The 16,655-nt window shown below is 37.6% G+C and overlaps 1 protein-coding gene across 3 annotated transcripts in view; it reads right to left on the reverse strand.

Moving 5' to 3' along the window:
* LOC149083569 (cell adhesion molecule DSCAM-like) overlaps positions 1-14,375 on the reverse strand; it is an 85,859-nt gene extending 71,484 nt beyond the window's left edge. For 2 of the 3 annotated variants that reach the window (XM_089234090.1, XM_089234089.1), the window contains exons 1-2: positions 13,925-14,163; positions 7,921-8,202 (exon numbers count right to left, since the gene is read on the reverse strand). In XM_089234090.1, the coding sequence (XP_089090216.1) occupies positions 7,921-8,202; positions 13,925-14,039 (397 nt within the window). In that variant the 5' untranslated portion in view covers positions 14,040-14,163. Of the gene's footprint in view, positions 1-7,920; positions 8,203-13,924 lie in introns of all 3 variants that reach the window. The other variant, XM_089234091.1, reaches the window with a different exon arrangement.
* Positions 14,376-16,655: the final 2,280 nt, after the last annotated feature.

Genomic DNA, 16,655 nt, shown 5'->3' on the forward strand with positions numbered 1-16,655 from the left:
ATGTATGTTTTCTAAATGCCTGAATACTTGTTTCAGAAGTTATTTAAATGTTTTCTAAATCCGTTAATACAGATTTCTGAAGTCGTGGATATCGATTATTAAATATCGATTTATGAAAGAATATCGCATTCTGAAACCACGAATAATTTAGTTTTAAAAGCCACTTAGGCCTAGACAGGGCGTCCTATAAGTCCTATAATTCTTAATTTATTTCATCAATCATTCATAGTACAGGTGTGGTTTGAAATTTTAAAAATGCTCATAATCCGTTCAGGAATCACTCTGTACTAGTTTCGAGAGTGAAAGTACAGTGTGTCGCAAAATAAGAAATCTAAGTTTTTATGCTGTCTCCCTGTCCTCTTACTTCCGATTGGAAAAAATTTTGTCTGTCTCTCCTGAGGCCAATCAAAAAGTTACAAGTTTCCAAGTGCGGTGTTCGCTGAAATATTCGCATTTAAAAATCGAAGAAAAGTTGGACAGCGTAAATGAAGGAGAAAGCAACATTGTCTGTTAGTCTATGTTGTTCCTTCTTAACTTTTCTTGGAGTCATATTTCAGAGACAGGACATTTCAAGTTAAAATAGGCGAAAATATTTCAAGAATGGGATTTATAACAGCAGGCATAAACCAAGGCTCAAACCTTGGTCCCTATGTCCATAATATATTTATGGATGACTTTCCCACAATGGCAAATGGATTACTGGGAATGTATGCCGATGATGTCATATTACTCATTTCCAACAAAGATCCCACAATCATTCTAAGGGATATGCAAAATGAAATAGAAGACAAGATTCAAAATTGGAATATCTTCAATAGAGCAAAGTTAAATCCTGACAAGTGTGAACTTATTTGGCTCACCACAAAGAAAGAACCTATTAATACATCATTAACGATAATGAATCACAATATCAGGCCATCTCGTGAAACAAAATATCTGGGAATAACATTTGACATCAGACTAAATTTCAGAAATCATACAGCGAAAACAATTAAATCTGCTACTATTACACTGAATCAAATCATGAAATTTTGCTATCCGAGATCCAAGCTCAGCTTAAAAAACAAACTAATGATCTATACGCAAGTTATTAGACCAGCAATTCTTTATGCAGCTCCTGCAATGGGCATATGCCACCAAGGGTAATATGTACCAAATGCAAATATTTCAGAATAAGACTCTTAGAAAAATCATTGGTGCCCCAAAATTCTTCAAGTCATCAGATCTACATAAGGAATTGGGTATTGAGTCAGTTTTCAAGTTCATCAAGAGGACTTCAAGAAATTTTTACGAGAAACTTGAAAACTCAAATTTGTCTCATCTCAGCGAAATAGCGAGATGTAATGAATATGAGAGACTGATTCATCTCAGACCACCTTCGAACCTATTGACGATTCAATACAGAAAGGAGTTCTGAGGATTCTTAAACAAGGGGGAAGTAAGTATTTCAGAGAATTCCTTGTATATAATATAAATATTGATTAAAAAATTGTCATCTTATAATTGGCTTTTTGAATTTATTTTTTGATATAAAATATGCACATTGCTATAAGTTATGTAAGTAATTCGAATTATTGCAACTAAATGATAAGGTACAAGAATGACGTCACTCTCCGCTACCATACGAAGGTTTTAACAACTGGATGTTGCGAAGATATATTTTGGAAAGAGAGAAAATTCAACTGCCCCTGCGGGGAATCGAACCCGGGGTCCGGATGTCCATGTTCGGTCCCTTTCAGTGTACAGAAACTCCAAAGAAAGATTGAGCGATTCGGTGTAGTCTAGTGGTCTAGGGCGTTCACCCGGAAAGTGAAAGGACGTGGGTTCGATTCCCCGCAGGGGCAGTTGAGTTTTCTCTCTTTCCAAAATATATCTTCGCAACATCCAGTTGTTAAAACCTTCGTTAAATGATAAGGATTGAATTTCTCATGAAATATTAGAGATGTGTATATTATTGGAGTATAATATTTTAGTTTTAATGGTAAGAAATTAATTAGTATGGCATTTAGTGCCGCTGTGGTGGTCGAGTGGTTATAGTGCCGGACTCGTGATGCGAGGATCCGGGTTCGAACCCCACAGTGGTGGTCGGCTGAAGTTGGTTTTCTGTGGTTCCCAACTTCAAGGCGCAAATGCGAGCCGATCTCCCCGTTAAAAAGTCTCGCCACAGAGAGCAACAGTCCTACAACGGTAAATCATTCAACCATAACACTTCACTCATAGTTACAAAAACTGGAGGTGACAGCACTACACATAACAAGCATTACACTGAAACAAACTTTACATCAGGTTGCGCTACACGTACACGCACATTCCCGCATGTACCGATTCGTTGGGGGGGTTCCGCGAGGGGGGGGGGTGCATGTGTGGTGTAGCAGTAGTAGGTAGGGCCTCCAAGAAATGGATCCCCCAAATCTCGGGGATCCATGATGTTCTTAAGTCAGCCACCTCGTTGGGCAATTTGCCTGTTGTGGCGTTGTATTTGTATTTATTATGGTAAATTAATTATTACGGTAAATTCCGCCTGGCAGTCGAGTGGTTAGGGAACTAGCTTCTCACTGTGCAGGTCTGGGTACATATAGGTGTTTATTTAGTGGTAAGAAATTAAATTACCATAATCTTCTATGTTTTTATTTTAATTTCACATATAGAGAACGTATGTATTTTATGGAATGATAACTAATCATAGATTTGATACGAGAAAATAAGGATTGGAAACATATTTGTCTAAATAAAAGAACATGATTGTTTTATAATGAAGCTATAATGATGATTGACCGATCCTAAGTAATGGCTGAAGGGCTTACTGGGAGGAGATTTGAGAATCTGCGGGCTACGATATCTGAAAACAAAAAGGGTGGGAGGTATGGGATAAATTGAGAAGATAAAATAATGTACTAATTAAAATTTTTCACGTTACTAGTGAAAACCCATGATGAAGGAGATGTAGATCTAAAATTTAAATATTATTTGATCTGGCGCCCTGTATCACTTGTTCACGGTCACGGTCTTAACTTTTCTCCGATTTTTGAATTCAGATATCTCTTCGCATTTAGAAATGTGGATTTTTTTTGTTGGCCTCGGGATAGATAGGGCATCAAGGTTTCTAATTTAAAGTTAGAGGACAGGTGAACTGTATAAAAAATTTAGATATTTTTTATTTTGTAACACTGTAGTTTCACTCTTGAAACCAGGGCCGTCTTAAGAGTATCATGGGCCTCCGGGCCAATTGATTTATCAGAGGCCCTACCAAACAAAATCTCGAAAATTTCAACCAGATCTAATTTTTGTGAGGCCCCTCTTCGCTTGAGGCCCCCGGACCGTGCCCGGGTAGGCCCATGCCTTAAGACGGCACTGCTTGAAACTAGTGTGGAATTATATACATAATGTAATGTGTGGCGCTAATGTGTATCTCTCCAGGGTGTCCCGTAACTTCTGATTCAGCATTACCTCGTGAACCGATCGTAGTAGAGGTATGGTTCTAATTTTAAGAATGTGCAAAACATGTTCAGGAATCACTCTGCACCAGTTCTGAGAGTGAAAATACAAATACAAATACAAATACAAATACAACGCCACAACAGGCAAAATGCTCAACGAGGTGGCTGATAAAAAGATGCCCATAAAAATATGGTTGTCATATGTTTCAAAAATACAGCAACCCAATTAAAAATGCAATTAACACAAATTACAAACAATATATACACATGATAAAATATTATACAATGCCCATAAAGAATACTTATGGTTGTCTTATTCTAAGAATGGATAGCTTCTCGATTTACCCCAACATGTTTATCGTATTTCTTTTTAAACGTGTCAATTGTGTTACAATTTACTACCTCCGGGGGTAAGCTATTCCATTTATTAACAACCCTATTGGAGAAAAATTCCCTGCGACACCATAACCTTGCATTGTCCCTCACCAATCGATACTGGTGTCCCCTTGTAAAAGCAGTCGATTGGCGGTGTACTAAAAGTTCATGGTCCATCCTATCCATCCCATTGAAAATTTTGAACACTTCGATCATATCTCCTTCTTTATAAATAAAAAATATCTAAATTTTTACACGGTCCCCTTGTCCTCTAAATTATAATTAGAAAATTGTTTCCCTGTATCTCCTGAGGCCAAAAGGAAAAAAAAAACCATATTTCTAGATGCAACATTCGCTGATACATTTGAATTTGAAAATCGAAGAAAAGTTAGAAAGAACAGCATAAATCTACGGACAACGCTCATTTACCTCATTTACACTGCTCTTTAACAACTTTTCTCCGATTTTTGAATATTGCACTCGGAAACGTGGATTTTTTTTTGGCCTGAGAGACAGAGACTCTCTAAGGAGAGACAGAGCAACAACTTTCCAGCTGGAAGTTAGAGGACAGAGGAGACCGTATAAAAATTTAGTTTTTTTTTATTACACACTATATTTTCACACACTCAAAGACACGCATAATTTTCAAATAAAGTTGGGAAGTCTGATAAATATGGACAAATTTTATAACACTTTTTCCTCTTCATAAAACCAATTAATTATTTTTACCCTTACATGATACGGGAAATACACATGTTGTGCAACAAAAATTACATTAAAATAAGTGTTGGGAAGAGAAATAAATATAAATATTCATAACAACATTATCAGTTATGTTGCCTTTCTTCACACGTATCAACATGTGCAAACAAAACCAACATTACCATTCGGAATCAGAATCCTGGACCATAATTGTGTTCAGTTCATCAAGTAATTAATTCACGGATTATCATATTTACCAATACGAGCTTGGGATTATACATAATCACCGTTGAATACGATCAATTCTTGAATTATGAACAAAAATTCACAGTTTGGAAAAAAATGGGAGTTTGCCAGATTTTATTGCCCGCTAACCGGGAGTGAACTACATTAACGCCTTATTCCACGGGACCGGGGATCAGAAAAGTGTTCGCTGACGGGGAGTGCCCGTTAAGGGCGGTTACACTGTACTATGAAATTTTCTGCGCCTGTGATAAGGGGATGTAACGTACAAAGCTTTTGTTCTACTCTGTACTAGAAAATATTTTTTTAAAGTATTTTAATATAAACTGCTGGCAGGCATTATATACACATGCTAATGTTTTCCTCTAAAATGCTCTTTTCTCAAAACATGGTGTTACATACTTCAGCACGAGCTTTTAGGATTTCAATTGTGGTTTTTTTTTTCTTGAATGCAACATGCAACTTTTTCAAAAGTCACCAAAATTTACCCATATTTTAGTCACAATTTTTTTAAAAATGATTTTAATAAAAAACCCTCGTGTGAAAGTGTGTAATACCATAATGATCAGAGAGAGACACGCAAAGTTTCAATTCATTTGAATGTGTGGTGTTGAAAGAAATGTTCCTTATCTTTATGTTAAAAAGAGAATTTTAGTGAATAATGTGGAATGCCTTGAAAGCAGTTTATATTAAAATACTTTAAAAATATTTCTAGTAAAGGGGGGGGGGGGTAGAACAAAAACACAGAAAATTTCATATAGTATTTAAAAATTAGAAAATTCATTTTTTTTGGGAAATTTGCTTGCACCAACCCTCTCAACTCGATTTAACGTACAAGCCATTTGATTAAAATTGATAGCTGAACCCAATAACCAGGGAGAAAAATTGCACGCGCGCCGTAATATACGCTAGATTGTGTAACACATTAAATTTAGGCCCCAGAGAATTTGCATTTGCGTAAAAAACAATCACGTTAATAGTTCGCGTTTCTTGTCACAATCTTCCTACCAACAAATATTTCCCGTTGCCGGTTGATGCGAAGTACCGAGTATTGAGCTCAGTAAAATATATAGCAATAAATAACTGTTAAATTTTTCAATAATAAATATTTCGCAATAATTTATTTTATGTAAAAAATTACTTTTAAAAATTACTAACATTTTGCATAATATAAATTTTTTACTCTTTGGAGAAAAATTCTATATGAAATCAAAATTTGTCGTGAATCAACTTCAGAATAATATCATCAATTTTCTTAAAGAACAGCAATTGCGAGATTATTTTGTTTGTTCCTGTTCTTGATCATTTTGATGTCATTAGATGTCGCTAATGTGTATGCAGGGTGTCCCGATACGGCCTTCATCTCGCGAACCGTTCTATCGTAGAGGTATGGTTTTAGTTTTAGAAATGCTCAAAAAGTGTTCAGAAATTACCATGTACAAGTTTTGAGAGTGAAAATACAGTGTGTCACACGGAAAAAAGAAATCTAAATTTTTATACAGTCCATTTGTCCTCGAGCTTCCAATTAGAAAATTGTTGCCTTGTCTCTTCTGAGGACAACCAAGAAATTTTCCAAGTTTTCAAGTGCAATATATTCGCTGAGATGTTCGAATTCAAAAATCGGAGAAAAGGTGGGAAAGAACAGCATAAATGAGGGAAGGATCGTTGTCCGTTAGTTTATGCTGCTCTTTCCCAACTTTTCTCCGATTTTTGTTAAATATCTCAGCAAATATTGCACCTGGAAACATGAAACTTTTTTATTGGTCTCAAGTCAACAACTTTCTTGCTGAAAGTTAGAAGACAGAGAAAATTTAGATACTTTTATTTTATGATACATTGCATTTTTGCTCTCAAAACTGGTAGAGTGATTTTTGAGCACATTTTAAGCATTTTCTGAACTGAAACTATACCTCCACGACGAAGGGTTGATAAGATAAAGACCGAATGAGGACTTACAGGACACCCTGTATAATTCAATAATGCAGAGGCCCTGTTAGATTCAGGGACCCGTTGATCACTTGTTAATGCGTCACAGATTACACCTTTGCCAACACTTTCTATAACTGAAAGCCTCCGCGCGAAGCTAGTGACGTCACTGAAGTCGTCCATTTCACCTATAGTCATTGGATTAGACCATTCTCAAATCTCTCTGACTTCAACATGGCAGCTTTTTCTTTCTTGCCCACAAGTCTTTTCCACACTTCTTTCGAAATCCCAGGCTGCGGTCTCCGGCCCTTATGTGCCACTGGGCGCACGCGCAATTTTTCTCCCTAGTCATTGGATTCAGTCACCCATTTTAGTCAAATGGCTTGTGCGTTGCATCGAGTTGATGGCTGTCTTCATGGGGAGAACGACGCGAGTGATTCGGAACTTGCGAGCACGGGGCTAGGGGAGCCATCACTACAAATCTTTGCTAACTTTTCCGACACAACTCTGCCTCTTTTGTGGTAACGGAAGTAAGGTACTTTGCATCAGTCAGTCCGGAATTGTGAGCGGTTCTATCTGTCCATCTATCTATAGTCATTGGATATACTGCAAAAAAGGCAAATATTCCGCATAAGTCGGCCTGCTATATCCAATGGCTTCAGGTAAAATGGACTACTTCAGTGACGTCAAAACTTTGCGCGAAGGCTTTCTGCTATGGAAGGTGCTGCCTCAGCTTGGTGAAAATCAAAGTGCGATATCACTGTAATGTACCATATGTAAGGATGACCACGAATCTTCATTGCACCAGATGCGGAGCAAACAAAGTCGCTTATTTCTACAGAGGTCCTTGTGTAGCATGGTGGGTTTCTCGTTTATTTCTGTCATGGAGATGACGTTCATGACATCCAGGTAAATTGATGTAAGGCAGTGATTGACTGGACGAGGGGGTCCACAAAAAGCAAATACCACAGCTAAATTTTGTCCTAAGCATTATCCTGAGTGGTCTTTCAAGCCTACTTTTGTACTGTTCTGAAAGAAATCCAGGTTCATTGGAGAGTTTCATCGGGTCTCCGTGCAATAGTTCGAAAACCTAATATAGAGCTTTGGTAATCTAAATTCCTTCATTAACATTTCTCAAAAACTGAAAGTATGAATATAATTGTAGTAATGATCACAAATTCATGCAAAATAACTATTTATATTTTCCAGAAATCATCAAAATTTTGTTACCACTCACCATGTACGAATAACTCCGCCGAGTACCTCCCTGCGCCATCTTCATTGGATACCATACAAGTATAGTTTCCAGATTTCGTCCTGTCTAGCATCCTTAAGCTCAGCAGTGAAAATTCATCCGATGATTGTATTTTGATCATTGGCTGGTCGTGGATAGGATTCCCGTCTTTTACCCATTGGAATGAGAACGGCCCGGATCCGTCTTGAACTGCGCATATCGCTGTGATGCTCTGCCCTTTGGTCACTTCGGCCGGAAAGTTGAACGGCTGTACTGTTAGCGGCACTGTTCGTATGAAAAAAAATACACCAAAAAGTGATATTTCATCATTAATAATTAATCAACGAGATATTCGATGTATATAGGTACTCTTTCTCACAATACTCCTGAAACCGATTTGCCAGATGAAGATTAAAAGCAGGGTGGAGGGAGAGGGGGGGGGGCAATTCTAGTACCAAAATTTCACTTTTTCCGTACGCACTTTCAAGGGGGAAGAGAGTGTCAAAAGTGGTACTGACACCGTTGACAGAAAATCATTGTTTCTAATTGCAGCCCTGATATTAAAAGTCATGTATAAGGGATGTAAAGTCACCATGACCATATAAATAGCCAAAGTAAGCATATGTGGCCAAAGTAAAGGGTCATATATATGCACTGACAAGGAAAGGGTCCAAAGTTGTCATTCTTAAAAAATTATGAAAAAACTAAAGTACATTTCATCTCGCGCAGAAACACATAAAAACAAAAATTAGCGATGGAATGTTGTTATTAAAACCACAAAAAATTATTAAAAATGACAACAATTGGCTACTTGTCACCCCTCGCACTTATTGGCGATATGTGGCCATAGTGATATATTGCCAAGTTTTTTTAAATATCGCGATATCTAAAAAGCTTCTTTTTCCTCTCCCTCTTTCTCCTCTAGCTTTATATATATATTGCTAGAAACTCTCCCTCCAGTTATTTCTTTTTTCTTCATTTCACTGTCCATACTGTACTTTATCATGCGTTGACGTCTCACTTATGGTTGCTGCATCATAAAATTCATTCTTGGCCTCTATATTTATATATATATACAGGGTGATTATAAAAAAACTATTCCGACATATGGGCCCCTAACTATCATACCATACACAGAAACTGAATGAAATTTTGGCATAAGGTATTTTGATGTATGCGCTCAAGAATGATATGGAAAACAACAGTGTCACTCTAACAGTTACGGTTACAGTGACAAAATTTCGAAAATATCAAATGGCAACACCAAGTTTTTTGTATTGGAATGTGATCTCCATTGTGAAAAACCCTAAATAGCGTTCGAACGGCAACTGTAGCATGAAAATCACCGGCGGTAGATAGGCTAAAAGTGAGGACAACCAATAAGGACAGAGAAGCAGCATAAAATAAAGCATTTTATTGTGTTTTCCACATGACCTTGTGGAGGACTAATCAGGCCTTGTGGGATCTCAGCCGAAGAAACGGTGTGACGAATGAAACGAACATTAATGCTCTGGTGCACGGCAAAGTCCTTTTTACTTTTTCCTTGCCTGGCTCCGGGGATTTTCGTGCTACAGGTGCCATTCCAACTCTATTTAGGGTTTTTCACAATGGAGATCGCATTCCAATACAAAAAACTTGGTGTTGCCATTTGATATTTTCGAAATTTTCTCACTGTAACCGTAACTGTTAGAGTGACACTGTTGTTTTCCATATCATTCTTGAGCGCATACCTCAAAATACCTTATGCCAAAATTTCATTCAGTTTCTGTGAATGGTATGATAGTTAGGGGCCCATATGTCGGGATAGTTTTTTTATAATCACCCCGTATATATATATATACAGTTGTATATATATATATATATTGGCGTTCAAAATATTAATATTAAATTTTTTTTTGAGTGACCCATAATAATTGTGCCGGATATTTTCAGTTTTATGTGCTTAGTTAAATGATTAGAATCATTTTTTCAAAACTTTTCACGGATGTGACCTTAATTGTGAGCAATAAAATTGAGTCTCTCACGACACAAAATTTTATTTTCATACGGTCCCTCTTTTCTATAACTTCGAATTGGAAAGTGTTTGCTCCATCTCTTGTAACAAAAAAAAATCCAAGGAGTCTCAAGGAGTCGTCCTCAAAAAATTATGAAAAAATTCAAGTATATTTATTTATCTCTCCCAGAAACACGTAGCAAGTAGTGGCGGAGTGCAATGAGATTGAAGCCGCGAAGAATTACCAAAAATTATAACAGTTGGCTATTCATTGCCTCTCGAGGTTCTTGGCGATATCTATATGAAAAATTCTTTTTTCACTTTCTTTTCCTTTCTTTCCTCCAGGTTCTCTGTTCCAGGAAAAACACAAGTCATTTCGCTTTAGACTCGTCTGTGCTGCGCTTGATCATGTAATGTTTGAATAATGTTTTTCCAACACTCTAGGGTTGCGGGATTTTTAAATTCATTCTTGGCCTCTATTGCGTTCAAAATATTAAAATTCACATTTTTCTGACTAACCTATAGTAATTCCACCAGATGTTTTTGCATACTTTTGTGCATATGTGGCCATTCTAGTGTGGTCGAAGAAGTCGGAAAAAAAGCTTCTTCTAGAGAATGGGATTACTATTTAACTTGTAAACGAGCATAAAGAACCAACTTGTTTGATTTAATTAGGGGCCATTCAAGTATTACGTAAGCAGATTTTCAGCCATATTTGACCCCCTTCCCCTCTTGTCAGAAAAAGTCAGCAAAACACTGAACCCCCCTCCCCCTCCCAGCAAAATTTCGTCAGCAGCTCAGAATATTTCATATCTTCAAAAACCTCCAAAACCCCCCCCCCCTCCTCCCACCTTGTCATCAAAAGTCAGCAAATCCGGGAACCCCTCCCCCCCCCCCCCGACTGACGTGATACTTGAATGACCCCTATTTAAATGAGTAGAATCAGTAGTAATACTTTTTTCAAGATGTCACGTTGGGACCCTTTATACGTGCGGGCAATATTAGCCGAGGCATTATTTTTAAAAAAAAAGGTAAAAATGGGAGAAAGAGCAGCATATACGTATATACTGTATTTGGGAATTCACTCGAGAAAAAATTCAAAAAGCCTTCTTTTGCAGTTTATTAAACTCTCCTAAATGTCATCTCAACTTTCAATCAGCAATATCTCGGTGAAGACTTAGAAACGTGAACTATTTTTATTGGGTTCAAGAAATAGAGACAGGGCAACAACTTTCTAAATGTAAATTAGAGGACGGGGACGCATAAAAAAATTAATTTTATATCTCACTGCATATACACGATCCCCAGTAGAAAAAATGACATATTCAAAATTTGTTATTTGCATACTTTTTCTAATTGAAGAGGTGTATAAGGATATAACTTTACAGCATACAGGCTCACGGGCCAAATGTGCCTCTCGGTGTCATTTTATGTGACCCCGCGACTTCAAACCTAATTTTGAAAAATGAAGTAATTGCCACATTTCAGATCTCTTAAGTCACTCGCGGCATATTTTGAAATCACTTGAATGACCTGCAGTACAGTTCCAGATAACCCAGGTCTCTCCCGGCATATTCCCAGATCACTTAGGTCACCCGCGACATATTTAAAGATCAACACGGCAAGGTTCCAGAGCACTTAAATAACCCGCTGCGCAGTTTCCGATCAGTTGTGGCCTGCGGCACACGCCCGGACCACTTAAGTCATCCGTGGCGTTACAGCTCCCGAGCACTTGAACCAACCGTGAGTAGTATATCAAATTTTAAGATCACTTGAGTGACCGCGGCGCAGTTTTAGATCACTTGAGTGTAGCTCAAATTACCAAATACATTACCAAATATCACTTGAGAAACCTGCGGCACATTTAAAGATCACTTAAGTCACTCTTCACAGACTACTGAATTCAGTGAGTCGCGATACGTTTTCCAATCACTGGCCCGCGCTCTCATGAAGGCGGTGCGTAATAGTATCCAAGGCACAATTAATGTTAATACTTCTCATACACCATTAATCTTTTTTTTAGACGGTGTGTAATTTTATTTCTGAATCCTTCAAGCGGCAATAACGAGATATCTCGCCTCGATAAAAGCCTCTTATTTTAGCATTAACAAGCCCAGATATTTTGTAAAGTTGATTTCTCAATGGAAAACTTTTTCCCATACGCCCCCTTAGTTTGCACTTGCTGGAAAGGTTTCTTCATTATATAAAAAAAACTATGGGAATTTTTGAAGGGGAGTTTAGTGATTTCTAATTGCCACTTAAGGGTGATTACCACTTAAGCCGTGATTATTATAATTTCATAGAGACTACCGATCCTGATGTCATCGATTTCCATTTTTTAAGCCACGAAAATCAATTTCTGCAACAGATATTAAGAGAAGCCTTGAAAATATAGTGTCTAAAACCATTAATATTATAGTTTCCGAGCAGTGAAGACACATTGCGGGCCAGAATGAAAACTTTTATATAACGAACTCCGCGGGCCACTAACTCATATTCAGAAAAGATGGGAATACAGATTTAAGATAACGTACTGTGAACGGTTAACGTACTGTGAAGTGGTGACTTTTGAGAATGGTTGACGAGAGCCGAGTTGAAAATGGGGCCTCCGTCATGGCCCCCACAAGAGTGGGGATGATAGGGCTCGGGACGATTTTCATAATTTTTTTTTTTTTTTCACGCTGTAAAATCGTCATAAAGGGGCCCGTGAAAATCTGATCTGATGGTTCCCGCCAAACTGCTCCCAGCGATGGGGCCCCCAATGAATTAAAGACTCATTTATACTGAAATTATTTCTTTCATTAATTATAATTTTGTTTAATTCCGAAATAATTTCTTTTGCCAATTCTGAAAAAAAAGTTTTCGATTCATCCTTTTATCGATTCTTGAATTACTTTAAATGATTCTCAAAAATGATTTCTTTCAGTGAATTCTGAAATTGTTTCTTTCTTTAATTGTCGAACTTATTTCTTTATTAACTCTTGCAATTATTCCTTTCTCTTAAAATTGCTTCTTTCATTAATTCTAAAATAATTTCTTTTGTTAAGACATTTCTCAGAATTTTTGTGGATTCTATAATACCGGGGTTCTTAATCCATGGGTCGCGGGGACTTCCGGGATGGGTTGCAGCGATCCACTTACAGCCAGGGATTCTTGAGTTATGGGCCACGACCCGAACTTAATTCGCAGGGGCTTCCTAAACAAGTCGTACAAATTGACTTACAGTTATTTTATAACTACACTCATTCCGTTACTGGTTTCACCAATTTCGAAAAAGAAACAGTCCCATGGGTCGCGAAGCTAATGTTTTCATTGATTTTGGGTCACAGCCGAAAAAAAAGGTTGAGAACCAGTGCTGTGATTATGCATGATTTTTCTTAATGTAATCCCTTGTCACATATGAAATCGGGGTCACATATGAAGGGGGGGGGGGCAAAAAGTGTTTGGAGCCACATACTAATTGTAATATGAATCTACCAAACATTTACCATGCACAACGTTACTAGTTAATCTGGAGAACATCTCATACCGAGATTAATGATAACATTAATCTAGTTTTTAGCTATTTTCTAAAATTGGTCCAAGGGCCATATGTGGCTCGTGGGTCATACCTTGAAGATCGTTGGCATAGGCTTTTAATCCATTTTATGGTTTCTGAAGCCGTCGATTTCTATTTTGAAATTTGATATCAACCCCGCCGTTGATATTAGTTTCTAAAGTCGTGAATATCAATTTCTATAACTTTCAATATTAACATAACCAAAGCCTTCCATTAGTATTTCAGTTATCAGCCGTTGAGTTTCATTCATGAACTCGTAAATATTATTGTTTCTGAAGGCCCAGATATTATTGTATCGAATGATACGAATACTTTTTAATCATCGAATTTATTTGAGAGAAAACATTTTCGTCATTGTCATTGAAATACTATTTTTCTACTGAACGGCAAATTTTCTGATGTTATTTGAACCAATATTGCTACTGATTATAAGCATTATAATGAATGTTACTCACCGCAATCGACATTCACCAACGCAAATAAAAATGGAATGAAACAATATGCACCAAAAAATATTTCGATCAATCCTCTAGAGATGATGGTGATGCTCGGGATGAATCGAAACGACATCTTCTCCACTTTCAAAGTACAAATAACAACAATAACGATAATCCTTTCGGCACACGCCAAAGAGTCCAGCAAAAAAAATCACGTGCACATCACTATTTCCTACAAAAACATCATTTTTTGCTTATCTCTCATCTCTTAATTGTCTCTTCTTCTTCTTCTTGATCTTTTTTTGAATTGCCAGAATATTTGCCTCTTTACTTTTCCCCCTCTCACTATCTATAATAATGCAGCGGGTTTTTCTTTCCTCATCATTATTATTCACTTCGGAGAGGAGAAGAAACACACATCACTACTGGATGAACAAAGGCTGCTGAAATGATTACCACTTTCGGAAAGACATCTTCAAATGAAAAGCTTCCGGTCTATTTTCAGCGCCATCTACCAAATAAAACTTCAGCTATCGTCAATTGGAATCGAATCACACAACGGTGTGACTTCATATTTCACGATATTGATGATTAAATTATAAATAAAGCAAATTTATGTCTGTGTAAGAACTTTATTAATTTATTCCACTTTAACGCCTAATCTGTTAAAATATTTTATTGTTTTTTATTGAATGATATTTTCCGTTCACAAAAATATTCATCAAATAATGACAAAGCCTTTACTGCTACGTAACCACTCGCCAAAGCCAGGGGTTCTCAACTTTAGGATTATAGGCGGAGGTAGAACTCCTTAATACACTACGCCTAATATGAAGGCGTCTTAGGCGGAGGTAGACGATGATGATGACGTCAATTTCATATACACATTTCATTTCATACCGTGCACCGCCCAGTTATCTGCAATTGTAAATTTTAGCCATTGCCCTGGATGAGGGGCTTGGCGGTGTCGGATGCTTTATTATGCACATGAAAATTACAAATGTATTTCATGTACAATAATAAAACACATTAAAAGAAAATATACAGCGAAAATTTATACAAGAGTCATTATATATATAGAAATATATAGGGGAAAAAACACAATAGTAATTACAGAAAATTGCAAAAAACAGAGACAAAAATAGCAGAAATTCACAAAAGCAATTAGACAAGAAAGAGGGGGGGGGGAACCTCTACAAAGCAAAAATTCGATTGGAACCTCAGTTCTCTGTTCTTCGCAGTCTGGACCAGGTCCGGCCACTGGGACTTTAGTATGGCCCGGTTGGACACTCAGCTCTCTTTTTTGCCGGCCCGGTTGGACCCTCAGCTCTCTATTCTTTGCCAGCCCGGTTGGACCCTCAGTTCTCTCTTTGCCAGCCCGGTTGGGCCCTCAGGTCTTCTTTGGCGGCCATACCAGGTTCCAGCCACTGGGACTTTAGTATGGCCCGATTGGAACCTCAGTTCTCTGTTCTTTGCCAGCCCGGTTGGACCCTCAGTTCTCTCTTCTTTGCCGGCTGGACCAGGTTCCGGTCACTGGGAATTTAGCATGGCCCGGTTGGACCCTCAGGACTTCTTTGCGGCCATTCCAGGTTCCAGCCACTGGGACTTTAGATTGGACCGATTGGACCCTCAGCTCTCTCTTCTTCGCCAGCCCGGTTGGGCCCTCAGTTCTCTCTTCTTTGCCGGCTGGACCAGGAGGTTCCGGCCACTGGGACTTTAGCATGGTCCGGTTTCGTTTGAATCAATGTTGCTCCAACTGAGGGAGTGGCCTCACCAGGTGGAATTTTGAGGTTTTTTCCCATGTCCAGAAAAAATATGCTCTTCTCTCTGCTCCAGGACCTTTCTTTCCACCGGATCGTTGATGCCATCCGATGAATCAATCTGCTGTCAGGGTGGTCCCAGTATTTTTGCCACTCTCCAAGGATGTTCTCCGTAATCAGCTTTTTCGCTGTCACGGCTGGGATCTTTTTGTTCTGGAGGATCATCGGGCCAGCCGATCCGCCTTTTCATTGCCTCTCTCTCTCCAATATGGCCACGCACCCAGTTTAGAGAGATATTGTGATTGCTTAAGACAGTGGTTCTCAACCGGGGGCCCCTAGGATATTCCAAGGGCGCCATGAAGGAAAATATCGCAAAAGGGGAGCCACAGCTGCTGATAAGGGGGCCATGGAGAAATTTATTACAAGAGTGAAATTTAATTTCAAAGAAAATGCATAGAATATTTGTTTCGAAATTTCTCCCCTATTTAAGTAACACTAACATAAAGATTTGATTGATTAATTTTTGATTGGTTGCCAGGATATTTCAATGCCTAGCATAAGGATCTGAGTAGTTGAAAGATGAAATTTAGCACTTGAAGTATCAAAAATTTTAAGAGTTTCATGAAAACAAGCACAATGATTTTTTTGTGTGTGTGTGTTCATCCAATTTCTCATAAAAATCAGAGCCTTTGTATTTTACTAACTATACAACCCCTTGCAACATGAATGGCATATCTGAGTACTACATATTACTTGGATAATTTTTCTAATTGAAAGTATTCCTGTAGGGTGAACGGTTTACCAGTAAAATATCATACGTCTTGTTACCTATGCATCCTGATTAAAAATAATTTATATATTTTTTACTGTGTTGTATTATGTTTATTTTGCTTTTTAAATAATTTTCATAAATTAAAAATTAATTAAATTCAAGCACATATATTTATACTTCAAATAATATTTGAATTTTTACGTCTTTTAACAGGAAA

The sequence above is a fragment of the Pholcus phalangioides genome, unplaced genomic scaffold (assembly GCF_987345545.1).
Source record: "Pholcus phalangioides strain wild (caught in Gottingen) unplaced genomic scaffold, Ppha-v1.0 ptg000008l_1, whole genome shotgun sequence".
NCBI lineage: Eukaryota > Metazoa > Arthropoda > Arachnida > Araneae > Pholcidae > Pholcus > Pholcus phalangioides.